The sequence below is a fragment of the Littorina saxatilis genome, linkage group LG2, assembly GCF_037325665.1.
Source record: "Littorina saxatilis isolate snail1 linkage group LG2, US_GU_Lsax_2.0, whole genome shotgun sequence".
NCBI lineage: Eukaryota > Metazoa > Mollusca > Gastropoda > Littorinimorpha > Littorinidae > Littorina > Littorina saxatilis.
The window spans coordinates 1,476,560-1,491,466 of NC_090246.1; the positions used below are offsets into that span (position 1 = coordinate 1,476,560).

General features: G+C 43.7%; 1 protein-coding gene across 3 annotated transcripts in view; it reads right to left on the reverse strand.

Moving 5' to 3' along the window:
* The window catches only part of LOC138957663 (unconventional myosin-XV-like), a 225,759-nt gene that overhangs the window by 59,019 nt on the left and 151,833 nt on the right, over positions 1-14,907 (reverse strand). For all 3 annotated transcript variants that reach the window (XM_070328742.1, XM_070328746.1, XM_070328738.1), the window contains exons 23-33: positions 10,649-10,730; positions 9,978-10,111; positions 9,007-9,105; positions 7,679-7,753; positions 7,289-7,449; positions 6,628-6,797; positions 6,227-6,299; positions 5,007-5,925; positions 2,079-2,211; positions 1,638-1,717; positions 213-1,088 (exon numbers count right to left, since the gene is read on the reverse strand). In XM_070328742.1, coding sequence (XP_070184843.1) covers positions 213-1,088; positions 1,638-1,717; positions 2,079-2,211; positions 5,007-5,925; positions 6,227-6,299; positions 6,628-6,797; positions 7,289-7,449; positions 7,679-7,753; positions 9,007-9,105; positions 9,978-10,111; positions 10,649-10,730 — 2,802 coding nt within the window. The remainder of the gene's footprint in view (positions 1-212; positions 1,089-1,637; positions 1,718-2,078; positions 2,212-5,006; positions 5,926-6,226; positions 6,300-6,627; positions 6,798-7,288; positions 7,450-7,678; positions 7,754-9,006; positions 9,106-9,977; positions 10,112-10,648; positions 10,731-14,907) is intronic.

A 14,907-nucleotide genomic window follows, 5' to 3' on the forward strand; every position in this document is an offset into this window, starting at 1 on the left:
ATCTCTCTCTCTCTCTCTCTCTCTCTCTCTTTCATTAACAAAGAAGGCTTCTTCTTCTTTTTCTCCTTTTGTGCTATCTTTCCTGTAATAAAGTTCAATGTTTCAATGTTTCAATGTTTCTCTCTCTCTCTCTCCCTCCCTCCCTCCCTCCCTCCCTCCCTCCCTCCCTCCCTCCCTCCCTCCCTCCCTCCATCCCTGAACACGACACTCACCTTGCCGATGCGAACAGTGCGGGAACGGCCATTTTTGTCACGGATGGTGAACGTCCCTTTCTCCTTGTCAATCTCAAGACCTGAGGGAGTGGTGCTCATGGGGGGCGGCGGGGGAGCGGGAGGGGGAGGGAGGGGGGCCTTGGGCTGAGAGTGGAGAGGCGGACCCTCACTGGCCGCGTCCTGGTAGATACTGTCCTCCTCAGGCATGGGGAGGGAGAAAGACGGTTTGGGAGGAGGAGGGGGAGGGGAAGAGTGTTCTTGCTGTCCAGGATGTCCGAAGAGACTTGAGTTGGCGGCTGCTCCTCCCTGGCTCTGAACCGTGGACGACGTCGTGAAGCTGACAGTCTTCGTGGTCCTGGCGTTGCCTTGAATGTGACTGGATTGGTCGTACGACGTTCCCGGCTGAGACTCAAAGTTGGACTTGATGAACTGAATACGCTTGGGGGCCACCGCCGGGCCCTCTCTGGGTGAGCTCAGCGTAGAACTCTGGGAAACTGGACCCTCTCTGGGCAAAGGAAGCACACCCGGGGGGAAAGCCATCCCCGAGGAGAAGCTTGCGTCGGGGCTGAACTGCTGGGTCTGGAAAGACTGAGCCGGTGCTGGTGCAAAGCCAGCAGACGCGGGCGGCGACACCACCCTGCTCTGAATCTGCTGCAGCTGTTTCTTGAGGTTCTCGCGCTCGATGGACTGCTTGAGGAGTCGGTTCTCCAGCTCCGTCTGCTGCAGGGCGGCCTGGATGGAGGCCATCTGGGAGGACGCAGCCAGGGAATGTTGCTGTTGTTGTTGCTGTTGTTGTTGCTGTTGTTGCTGCTGTTGCTGGTTGAGGGCCTGCAGCAAGGCTTGTTGTTGCTGGCGCTGCTGGTCTTGCTGTTGCTGCTGTAAATGCACACAACACAAAATGATTTTTTTCTCTGGTATTAGATTCATCACTTAATCAATTTGCATCTCAGGACTAAAGTCATAAAGAAGGCAGAATATCAATATGATGGTTATAAAGCAAAGAGACATGCAAAGCCGAAGTGTGTTCAAACACTGACACATCTCTTCCGTTTGAAAAAAGATTCCACAGTTTGCAATATGAATTATCATATCATACATTTTTCCAGTAATCTATAGTATCCAAGGCTATATCTTTAATTAACAAATAAGGCTTCTTCTTCTCTTTTTGTGTTCTTGAACTACTTACTCTCAAGGTGAAAGTTTTGCATGCCACACCATTTTTTACTCCGCCGCATTGGCAGCACAATGCCATCTTCCAGGGTGCACACACGACAGGCAGACAGCAGACATGCCACGACAGACTCTTCAAAGGAAAAGAGAAGAGAGCAGGAAAAAACAAGAAAATGTTCAAACTGAAAAAAGACAGACTCTTCAAACTCAAAGAAAGAAAGAAAAAAGACAGAAAAACAAAAGAAATTGTGTTACCTGCAGCAATGACTGCAGAGCTGCCTGCTGCGCTGCCTGTTGTTGGAGGGCCTGCTGCTGAACCAGCTGCTGAAGGGCATCTGTAACAACACGTCATATGAATTTAGTAAAGGCTGTTCCTAAAAAAAAAATTAAAAAGCTGCACAGACTCTAAAAAAAAAAAAGCATTGAATTTTGCTGCACAAGTTTTGCTTTGAGCTCTAGAACGAAGCTGGGGTGCAATGTTGCATTTAAATGATGTGACAGCATCAAAAGTCTGGCGATATCCAAAATTGGGTTCTGTCTTGAGCTCTTATGTGTTGCTTTTTTTGTGTGCAAATTCATGTCGCACACCTGTGCGCACGCACACACACACTGCAACACAAAGCAAGAAGGTGCACAGGAAAACGACTGAAACTGCATCAAAGTACTGTTTACACCTGTACAGGTATGTACACTGACCTTGCTGTGACGGCATGCCAGCCACCATCTGAGGGTTGTAGGAGAAGGCGGGGGATATCATGGGCGGGGCCATCATGTTGGTTGGGTTGGTCAGACCCATACCCCCCAGGTTCAGGTTCGGCACGTTGTTTTGCTGCAAAACGTACACAACAAATCATAGATATTAGATTGTGTTGCTTTGCCGCAAAAAGTACACAACAAAACATAGATATCAGATTGTGTTGCTTTGCTGCAAAAAGTACACAACAAAACATAGATATCAGATTGTGTTGCTTTGCTGCAAAAAGTACACAAGAAAACATAGATATCAGATTGTGTTGCTTTGCCGCAAGCCAGATGAGATAATCAGTAACAGAACTCACAGACATTAAGTGTGTTCTGTATAATTATATATCAGAACCTGGTAAAATAAAACATTATTTGCAAAGATGCAAAGGAGCTCAGCTGGCATGTAATTTTGATAAACCATGAATTAAAGGTTAGAAATCGGATCCAAAGCAATGATTCCCATGTAAACTCTTCCTCACTCGCTCGAATCCCTCACACACACACACACACACACACACACCACACACAAACACACACACACACACACAAACACGCACGCACGCATGCACGCACGCACGCACGCACACACACACACACACACACACACACACACACACACACACACACACACACACAAACTGTCAACATCCCTTTTTACACACAAATTATTCCCGCTCCACACGTCTGTGACCATCAGTAAGCGCAATGTACATATGACAATCCATGACAAGATTCAGTATTGCACCACACATCAAGATAGACAACAGCAAAGCATATTTTATAAACAAAGACTTCCCAAAACGAACATTTGTGCATTGAAGCGCACCACTGAACCCTATCAATAACAAGTCATTGTCCCTTGTTGAGTGACGAGAAGTAGCAACATTTGAATCTGTACTTTGTTTGATTAATCCGCCTTCACCCAGTTAATGGTCAGGTGGACACGGCACTTTTTCCATCATCACACGTACCCTCACACCAGAATCACGTCTACTCTCACCAAAATCACATCTACAATAAAGAATTACATTTGCAGTGTACATTGGTCCAGGATTCAGCCAATCGTACAGTGGCCTGGGGTCGGGCATTGCATTCAGAACTGTTTGGGATGCTGACAATCGATTCAGATTTGGAGGTGGGAGCTGATTGAGATTCAAAGTTGGTGCACCGAACTGATTTATAGCTGGTGCTTGCATCTGGTTCAGACTTGGTGTTTGAAACTGATTCAGAACAGAAGCTGGAGGAGTATGACTGAAATTGTTTGCTGACAACTGATTTAGGTTTTGTGCTTGAAACTGATTCAAATCAGGAGCTGAAAACTGATTTGGAGTTTGTGTTTGAAGTTGATTCAGAGCAGAAGCTAAAGTTTCGTTCAAAGCAGGTGCTGAAAACTGACTCGGAGTGTGTGTTTCAAACTGATTCAGAAAAGGAGCCGAAGCCTGGTTCAAACTTGGTGCTGAAAACTGACTCTGATTTTGTGCAAGGGGCTGATTCAGATTCAAATCAAAATCTGGGAACTGACTCAATAGATCTGAAAGCTGATCTGAATTTGGTATCTGTAGCTCAGAGAAAGGGTCTGATATGGGGGTGTGTTCAAATGTATTCTGTGATTCCAACTCTGATTCAGTCAGATCAGGCAATGGGAATTCAAAGGGTTGGTTTTGTGTTGGGGACTGTGAAACTGGATTGTCTGCAGAAGTTTCCGTCTTTTCACTCTCCTGTACAAAGAGAAATGTACACACATATTTCTCATAATAATTTTAGAACTCAAAAGCTAAATGCCAGTATTGTATTTTGCACTGTTCCAAGCTTAGATGATAAAGAGCTTAAATTGCAAGCAAGTATTTGGAATTCACAAAATCCCCAAAATAAAAACATCCATAATGAAAACAGGTAGGAGAAACATGCATATCCCTAAAAAGGAAAGGATTTGTGTGAAAGGTGTGCTGAACCTGATAATTTCACTCATTTAAGCACTGCTTTCGTCTTGCAATTTTGACATAGTTTTAAAGTCAAACAACCACATCCCCCTTAAATTCTTTCTTTATTTGGTGTTTAACGTCGTTTTCAACCACGAAGGTTATATCGCGACGGGGAAAGGGGGGAGATGGGATAGAGCCACTTGTTCACAAAAGCACTAATCAAAAAGTTGCTCCAGGGGCTTGCAACGTAGTACAATATATTACCTTACTGGGAGAATGCAAGTTTCCAGTACAAAGGACTTAACATTTCTTACATACTGCTTGACTAAAGTCTTTACAAAAATTGACTATATTCTATACAAGAAACACTTGAGGGTAAAAGGAGAAACAGAATCCGTTAGTCGCCTCTTACAACATGCTGGGGAGCATCGGGTATATTCTTCCCCCTAACCCGCGGGGGGTCCCCTTAAATTCCCTTGAACGCTTTGTTGGTCCTTCTCGTATCTTTAGCGCATGTTTAACTTGCTTGGTAGCTGGGACTGATACGAGAAAAGCACCTTCGCTGTCAGCAGAGGTACAAGTAAGAGCAGTTCTGCTACATAGACTTCCACAGTCAAACTCACCCTGGCAACCATATCTCAATAACAACTGACCTGCCAAGCATGGCCATTCCAAAGGATCCTAAACAACAACTGTTCCACAGAGAAACCCCCCTTTTAAGACCCTGTTGTATCAGAGTTTTTGCGCATAGCATTTGTTAATTTACCCCCATTTTAAGACTCCCTCCTTTTTGAGACTTGAATTTTTTCAGATTTTGTAAGGTCTTAAAAGGGAGGTTCCACTGTATATGATTCACCTTTTCATAGTGACCACCTGTCAATAACAACCACTTCTGGTCAGTCCCGTTGGGTGTTAACTCTATAGACAGGTTCAACTGTTCTAAACCTCCAATTCTCACCTGTTGCGTCTGTATGCCAGGTACTCCTTTACCGCCTCCCTTGATGCGAGAGTGCAGGGACTTGCCCTCCAGGGGCATCTCGTCGTGGTCGTTAAGCGCGTCGTTGAACACATCCTCCACCCAGTGCGACCAATCAGAGTGCTCCGAGTGAACGTCAGAGTGGACGTCCGCCGTGGTCATGCCTACTCCCTGTTTCTTTCGGATCTGGTCCTGAATCCCTGACTTGCGCAATGGGTTGGCCACTGCCGATTTCTTGTAGCGCGAGTTCAATCTGCTGGGAGACAGGTTTTCGACGTGGCCGTTAGGTACTCCATTGGGCACGCTCTCAGAGAAATATCGCCCGTTGATGCGGGTCTCAGAAAGGTCAAGGATATCTTCGCTGGACATGTCTCCGTTGACGACGCTGCCGTTCATGTGGCCGTTGACGTGCCCGTTAGGAATGTGTCCGTTGGGAGGGGCAGGTGCCTGGCGCTTGGTGTAGCGCTGGTTGATGCGGCTCTCCGACAGCTCGGCAGTTTGCAGGATCTCTGTGGGGCGCTGGTTGAGAACGCTGGTCGTGGAGAAGCCGAGATCTTCGTTGGCCGACCTGGCGCTGGGGGTTGGGCTGATGGCGCTGGGTCTCATGTGTGCGGCGCTGACTACAGGTGTGTTGCGTCGCACCATGTCAGGCAGAGGTCCCACCAGCACCACAATCCTCTCCTTCTCCGCGTTGTGGGGATCGTCGTTGTGACGCTTGCGCTGCATCCTTTCTATGCTGCGGTCCACGGACACCAGGAAGTAGGCGCTGCCGTGCGGGAATCCTGGGGCGATTTCCATCTCGCTGACAAGGTCAAGGACGTAGTCGTAGCCCATCAGCTCGTAACGCTCGACGTCCTCCTGCAGCATGACGGTCCAGCCCTGAGTGTTCTCCTTCACACCTCTGAAACAGAACGGGACGTCATTAGTGTTAGACCAGATGTAGTTTTGTTCCCCGACTCAGAGGACTTTAGTTCGGTTTGACTTGGATTGAAAAAATGTATTGGTCCAAATGTCCCGGCTAATATAAATTGTTCTGTTAGAAGACCTCCTACATGTTAAAAATATTGTTGTACACCTGTACCTTTAGTGTGACCTGTTCAAACCAGCTCATTAGTCAGGACTACAGCCTACCTTCATTACCTTCATCACAGATACATGTCAAGCACGTTTCATGATGGTGACAAAAACATGGTAAGTCTTACCTCTGCTTTAGAAGATGAGAGGCGAGTAACTCTCCTGATGTCCAGGACTCCACATGACCGATGACATTGATGTCTGAAAACGCAAGAAAAATGGTCATTACTTGAATTTGCACTCAGTAAAACTGAACTTGCATACTTATTTTGTAAGTTCAAGTAAATCCACATAGCCAAACTGCATGTTAGGACAAACAAACAAACACAGCAGCTGATTTTTAATGTCCTTTCAACCTATTTACTGAACTCAACAGACAAAGAGTTGGGCACAGTTAGCTCTATAGGTTGGTCAGTTAGGCGGTTGGTCAGTCAGTTGGTTACTCAGTTGGTGAGTCGGTGGGTCAGTCAGTCAGTCTCTTCCTTCCCTTCCTTTCTCCCTCCCTCAAAGAAGCGAGTGAGGTACTGACCATCAGAGAACTTGACCTCGACGGCCATGTTAGCTTTGCGCTGGATGGAGCGCCACTCTAGGAAGCAGGGGGGATAAACGCGACTGAGCTGTGGGTCCAGGTTGGCCGACTGTAGGACTTTGTGCTGACACAGCCACTTGTAGCCGTTGATGCCCACATCTGACACATACCTGTGGGAAACAGAACAGAGGTGTGCATTTGTATTACCATTTCAGTGCATGTCTATTTGACCAATCAGGACTGATTCTAGGTGACCTGCTAAATGTTATAGCGGTCAGGCTATGTTTATCACGCTAAAAATAAACAAGACAAAGTAAAAATTTGAATTAACAATAATTATCAGCGTGACTTATTCCAAAGAATAACACTTCAACTACCTACCGGCTCATGGTGATATCCATTTTCTCAACATGTCTATTATCATTTGCTAACAGTCAGCATATTAGAAATAACTGATGATATTTGCCTTGAAGCAAATAATGACAATAACTACTTTAAGGGAGTGCATATGAACCACAGCTTAATGCAACATCCATAATTTGTTTCCTTTTCAAACAACAAAAGCACGCAAATGCAAGCAGGTGCAGCATGCATGAATATATGCTTCTTCTTATCGTTCGCTTGCATGTATGCTTCCAAAATCAAAATGCCTTTGACTCACTTGAGGATGTACTTGAAGAGGGTGGGACTGGGCATGAAGCAACACAGACAGCAGGCGATCAGTCTCCATGCACGCTCCGCCTGCTGCAGGTTCTGGTTGAGCCACGTCTGGTTGACGGCCTGGCACAGGACCTCGTCACGCAGACCCTCATACTCCAGGCCCTGACATACACAAAATGGACATCTACACCTTCAGAGACTAACATCTGGTTGAGCCACGTCTGGTTGACCTGACACAGGACCTCGTCACGCAGATCGTCATATTCCATGACATACACAAACAACATGTACACCAACAGAAGTTTACTTTAGCAGAGTCTTACTGACAGAGACTAACATTTGGTTGAGCCATGTCTGGTGCAGAGAAAACAAAATGTGAAGCTGGACTTACCATCTGTACAACGTAGTCAGTCAGCACTTTCTCTCTCTTCTCCGTCATGTTGTTCTCATGCATGTAGCGCATAATCTGGAAGAATACACACACTCTTCACTCTATAGTTTGCAAACAAACACAATCAAAAGAGTTTTGCACAACGTATTGCAGATGGTTTTAACATACACGTAGTAATTTTGAAGTCGCAAATGTCAGCGGAAAAAAATGTTATTTGTTCAACATTCAAGCCCTTGAGAATTATGAAAGTAAAGAACAAAAGAAATATGACTTATTCTTGAACATGTAGAATCAAAAACAAAACAAGTTGCGTAAGGCGAAAATACAATATTTAGTCAAGCTGTCGAACTTACAGAATGAAACTGAACGCACTGCAATTTTTCAGCAAGACCGTATACTCGTAGCATCGTCAGTCCACCGCAAAGGCAGTGAAATTGACAAGAAGAGCGGGGTAGTAGTTGCGCCGAGAAGGATAGCACGCTTTTCTGTACCTCTCTTCGTTTTAACTTTCTGAGCGTGTTTTTAATCCAAACATATCATATCTATATGTTTTTGGAATCAGGAACTGACAAGAAATAAGATGAAAGTGTTTTTAAATTGATTTAGGAAATTTAATTTTGATCATAATTTTTATATTTTTAATTTTCAGACCTTGTTTTTAATCCAAATATAACATATTTATATGTTTTTGGAATCAGAAAATGATGAAGAATAAGATGAACGTAAATTTGGATCGTTTTATAAATTTATTTTTTTTTACAATTTTCAGATTTTTAATGACCAAAGTCATCAATTAATTTTTAAGCCACCAAGCTGAAATGCAATACCGAAGTCCGGCCTTCGTCGAAGATTGCTTGGCCAAAATTAATTGAAAAATGAGGGTGTGACAGTGCCGCCTCAACTTTTACAAAAAGCCGGATATGTCGTCATCAAAGACATTTATCGAAAAAATGAAAAAAACTTCCGGGGATATCATTCCCAGGAACTCTCATGTAAAATTTCATAAAGATCGGTCCAGTAGTTTAGTCTGAATCGCTCTACACACACACACGCACAGACAGACAGACACACACACACACACACATACACCACAACCCTCGTCTCGATTCCCCCTCTATGTTAAAACATTTAGTCAAAACTTGACTAAATGTAAAAAGGATACATTTTTGGAACATTTCATTCAAGACAAAACAAAACATTCACAAAAAACTTTGACTTAACGGCCTTTAAAGTGAATAAACAAGAGATGCAACAGACCAGAGTTGTAATCACACACACTGAAAGACACAAAAGACAGCAGGAATGAAGAAAGATGGACAGTTACTGACCAGTTTGAAGATGGAGAGTGCTCGGTGAGACAGTTCATCGCTCTGTACAGTGGTCAGTGGGGCTTGTAGCGGTTCATTCTTCACACCCCAGCGAGGATCCTGTAACACAGCATTTTCATCATGCCATTACATTTGTCATCCTTCCTCGTAGTTACCATTGCTAATTGTATGATTTAACTCATTTTCTCCCAGGCACGGATATATATCCGTACCCACTCATATGGCTCTATCTGACCAGGTACGAATATATCCGCTCAGACTGTTAGCTTCAGTCGCTTCCTGTAACGTCCATCTAACGCCTGCATTCCAGCATGTTGATACACAGTTACTACACAGTTACTACAATTCTGAGTGACCTGCTGCAGCACAGCTGGTCTCGGCTAAAAAAAACTTGGTCAACATAGGTGGGGTAGAAAGTGTTAAACTCTCGCTCTCACCCCAAACCCCTGTAGTGTACAGGAGTCATGTTCACCAGACATTTCTGGTATTCCTGTGGTTACAATCTGAAAATACTGTGAAAAAAGTTGAAAAACTAAACAATTCTGTATTCACCAATACAAGGACAGCATATACAAAATCAAATCAAATTTTCGCCTTTGGAGGCTTCTTCTTTTATCCCTTGAAGAAGCCTCCATAGGCGAACATTTGATTTAGTTGATGATGTTGTTGCCATTGTGCAAGGCTGTCCTTGTATTGGTCATGAGTACAGAATTCTTTTGCTTTTCAACTTGGTTCATCTCACCCACAGTGTCTTTGTTGTTTAGATTTAGACTGTGACAAAAATTACCAAGGGTATTCACTCTTTTACAACCCATAAAAACCCTGACTGATTTCTTTTTCGAAAATCATCTATTTGAACCTGTACATGTACATGATTTCAATCCAGGTCACAATTGTACTCTGAGTCGGGGAACAACAGTGAGAGTGTAATCAATTAAAGATGATGCACAGCTTGATGAGTGTAGACTTACCCTGAAGTAGACGCTGGTGAACTTGCTGAAGGGGTGTGAGTTGATGTCGATGGGCAGGCGGTAGCCCATGTCCATGGGCTGGACGTCCCCCACCGCTGTCATGATGTTGTTGCCGTCGTGCATTGGACGCCAGTCTGCAAACAGGGTTTCATGCTTGTTGAAATATGCAGTTATAATGATCAATAGATGTTGTTAGAAAATAACTCTGTCAAATTTTGTACGGGTTATGGAATAATTGCTTTCTCTTGTTTCCCTAGAAAAGTTGAGGCAAGCCTACAATGTTATGTGTAGCTTGCCTCAGTGTTTCAGTGGAAAAGCATCAGGACAAATAAGAGAAAGCAACTCTTCCACAACCCATACAAACCTGACAGAGTTATTTCCCCAATTCGTCTATTACAGGTTGAATTAACACTCACTGCAGACATTTTCAGTGCTAGACCATCAGCATGATGGAGTCAATCAGTCAGTGCAGACTACCATGGAATCCCTCTTTCCAGTCCCCCACTTTGCTTTGTCAGATTTTCTGTTTGTAATCTCTGTAGATTTACCCCCATTTTAACGCTCCCTCCTTTTTCTAATTTTTTTCTCATATTTTGGGGAGTTCTTGAAAAAGGGGGACGGGGGGGGGGTTTCCGCTGTACTCCAAATGAAATGAACAAGAGAGCACTGACCGTCCAGCCTGCTGTAGACAAAGGCCAGCTCTCCGGGCACCTCCAGGTTGACGATGCTTGCCATGGCTTTGGCCTGTCGCTCCTGTCGTTACACAACAATTTATTTACATCAGTTAGCCACTCAATCTTCTGTAAACATATCATACTTTTTCTCTCCCTCAACCAAAACCAAGAAAATTGAAAACTAAAAAGAAAATGAAACGAGTTTTTTTCACTCTCTCTAAACCAATCATTCCAGAAAAAAGAGCATTTTTTAAGCATCATCTGCGACCAGTCCAGAAGCAAGTTCTTAGGTGTTAGATGAAACCAATGTGCACAACTTAACAAAAACAAAAAAATAACTAATCTGATTATTTATCGCTTGTTAGCCAATTTTGCTCATCATCTTATACTAGAGTTCCCTTCAAGAGTGACCAAATAAACAGAATCAGGCATATGTTTCTTTACCTGAAAACGGCGGGGGATCATCATGAATATACATTCACGCAATGGGAAGTAGTATTTGCTGGCGTTAAAAGTTTCTCAAAAAGGAAGACGTACACCAATACACACATTCACTCTCAAAAAACATCTACCAAAACAGGCGACAAAGTTTTAACAAAAAAGAAAAAAAAAGAGTACACAGAAGAAGAAGAATATCAACAAATGCAACACTGTCACATGACATATTACAAACATAGAGTGAAACCAAACGACTTTTAACACTCCCATTCCTACCTTGCCCCTAATTTAAAATAAACACTACCTTTTAAGCTCAGGTGACATATTTATTCCCAACACAAACCGTGTCTAACTACACCACAGGTGCAACTCAATTATAAGCGCAGCAGAATCTTAGGAAACCAAGGGGCTGAGGAGAAAAATAAAAACACATGCCGTGATGAGACACCACAGTAATTTGAATGTAGAATTCTTCCATGAACCAGTGCACTGAAGACAGTAAACTACTGCTAAAAGCAAACCAAAAAACATGATAGGGGCAGGGGTGGAGTGAAATGATATGGAGGGCCAGCGAGTGGGGGTGGTGGGCTGCACTGGTGCAAGCAAGGTAGAAAATGTCATAGAAGCAACGCTTCTTTCTCATAAGGAACGAAATGAAATGAAAGAGAACAAAATCCCCAAATAGACAGTGCATTTTAACCACAACCCCTAGCTAGCTGGCAATACTAAAATAAAACACCAACTTGTTGACCCCCCCCCCCCACACATATGTGAAAATTGGAAACAACTTTTTTTTCCACACTATAAAACCACATCAAACACAAGAATACATCCAGGGCCTTAGGCCAGCCGTTTTACTGTTGACATACATTTAAATATCAATCAGATATATGAAAAGTCATACTCGTGAAGAAAAGACTCATTTTAAGACATGAAGACCTACACCACTAAAACATGGGAAACAATAATGATGATACAGTCGAACCCACCTAAAACGAACATGCTAGTTACGAATTTTGACTTATAACGTATTAGTTTTAAGTTCCCAACTGAATACCTCTTTCTTCATGCTTAAAAAAAATGCTTGAAACGAATTCTTTGTAACGAATTTATGCTTATAACGAGCACTTTTAGGATTCCCAAGCATGCATAATGTCTGTAATTTACTCACGCTTATGACGAAATCTTTAAACTCGTCCCGAGATCGACATATCATATCATTTGCATAACGAACCCCTCTTTTAACAAACACATCGCCCCAGAGCCGCTTTGTCTCTAAAAGTCACAAGGCTACAAGGATCTGCGTGTGAGGCAGATCAAAGGCAGGTCCATTGTGATGGCTGGGTGGCCTTCTTTATAGACACTGACCTTCTTCCCAGGGGTCATTGACCCAGTTTTAGCTATATGAGAGGTGGTTCCCCTTTCATATGAGAGAGGAAACACTTCCTGCACCCGGGTCAGTGACCGAGTTTAACCTATGGGGAGTTTAACCTATGGGGCGGTCTCTTTGATGTCTTGAGAGGAAACTTGGCCAGGGTAGTACATGCACCAGAACTGGTGGACACCATTGTGACGTCTGCTTCTCGTTCTAGGGCTGATCAGTGTTTAACAGAGACAAGTGCAAAGAAGTAATAAGAAATTTAATAATTCTGTACTTTCAAAAACATGCACGTGATCATTCTTGCAGACATCAATCCCTTTCTCTTAGAATCTTCAAATGAAAGTTTTATAGATTATGATTTCGCTGGTGTGATTTCACACACACGTAACAACATTGTCTTTCTTCTTCTTGTTGCGTAGACGTTTGATATCGAAGCGCGGAACGTACTTCTTCTTCTCGTTGAAAATGTATTTCGGTTTACACAAATGAAGACGTGATGGTGTGTTAATGTTCACAAAATATAAAGTAGTCTACTCATCATGATAAACTCGATCTGGGTGACACTTGGGGACGTTGGTGGTTCCTTCCGTGGTTACCGCTGACGTTGCCCTTCCCACAGTGTTCACACGACATCATTTACACAAGCATTGTACACCCCTGTACACTTGCACCTTCTTCGGTTAGTGGACCTTTGGAGATCGCAAAAATGTGGAAATCCGTCCACGGAAGGTGAAACATATGCTAGTGCAATCTACGTGGCTTCGTTGATTGCTGCCATCTTGGAGTCAATGAAACGGTCAGAGCATTGCATCCTAGCAACCTCAACTGAATATATGTACAGTTCATATTCACGAATTAATATACCAGTGCACGCTGTTTCCTTTTGCTCTCTTCTTTAAATTTCTTTCCATGAAGATAAACAAATTCTTGTCTTGTACGCTGCACTAGTTTTGGACTAATGGCGCGAGCGTTGACGTCATATGTATCCAGTGTCGTCATGACGTAGTCTCGGTCATTTAACCTCGTTTTGTGTACGCAACTAGTGAAGTCTCGATTAATATGAGAGAGGGAGTCGATACACGAATTCCATTCGTCACATAACCCCATGGATCAAGATAATTATCCTATCGCAAGTAGATAATTATTCATCGTACGACGCTCTGCTCATATAATCTGTACCGTGGTTGTCCTTGTCTCTATCTTTCTCCTCTATTGGGATCGCCCAATATCCTTTCGTCAAGTCTAGCTTTGAAAAGTATTTCGCTTTTCCTAAACTTTGAAACAGATGGTCGACATCGGTGATGGGTTCAGCGTCGAACACTACCACGTTGTTCAGAGCTCTCAGATCAGAACAGAAACGGTACTTTCCGTCCTTCTTCTTTATCAGGACGATGGGAGAGTTGTATGGAGAGTTTGCAGGTTCGATGACATGCAACTTCAGCATTTCTTCAATTTCCTTTTCGACAGTTTCTACCATGGCGTGAGGTATGGGTCTGGGTTTCACAAAGACTGGTTTCTTCTCTGTCACTTCAATGGAACATTTTTCCAGGTTCGTCGTCTTTGGAACATCTGTTAGGAACTCTTCAAATTCTTCACAGATCATCTTCGCCTCCTTGACCTTTGCCTCGTCCAATTTCTCGTCGAAATGGATGTTCTTCACATTTTCGGTTCTTTGAGTTTCTAGGAGGGGTAACATCTTCTGAGTGTCATACTTGAAAATGTCATCGTCCATCGTGTTGTCCTCTTCCATGACAACAGCCACGACCTCTTCTCCTCCGTCTTCTTCATCACTTTCTTCTTCGTTTGAAGCAGGAACACTCGCTTGGGCAGATGAACTGGGATTGGGAGTGGCGGAACTCAATTCCCGTTCTTGGTACTCCTTGATGAGGTTGATGTGGTAGATCCGTGTTCTTCTGCCAACTTGGATCTTGTAGTCGAATTCGTTCAACTTTTCCACAACCTTGTAGGGACCTGACCATGTAAGTTCCAGCTTGTTGTTCTTCACAGGGCGTAGAAGTAGAACCCGTTTTCCGACTTCTAGCGTCCTTGGTTTCGTTTTCTTGTTGAAGAAATGGGCTTGCTTGCTGGCCGCTTTCTTCAGGTTCTCACGTGCCACGTTGCACGTTTCTTCTATTCTGTTCCTGAGGTTGACTACATATTCCGCTGTAGTCTTCTGCTCCCCTGAGATTTCTTCTTCGGTCCATGTTTGGCGCAGCACTTGCATGGGTCCTTTGACAGATCTTCCATACAGCAGCTCAAACGGCGAAAATCCCATGCTTTCTTGTGGGGCTTCTCTGTATGCGAACAGGAGGGCGGGGATAAACGTGTCCCATTCCCTCGGTTGATCGATCGCTAACTTTTTCAGCATGCTCTTCAGTGTGGAGTTGAACCTTTCGACCAAACCATTCGCTTGAGGGTGAAACGGTGCAGTCATATG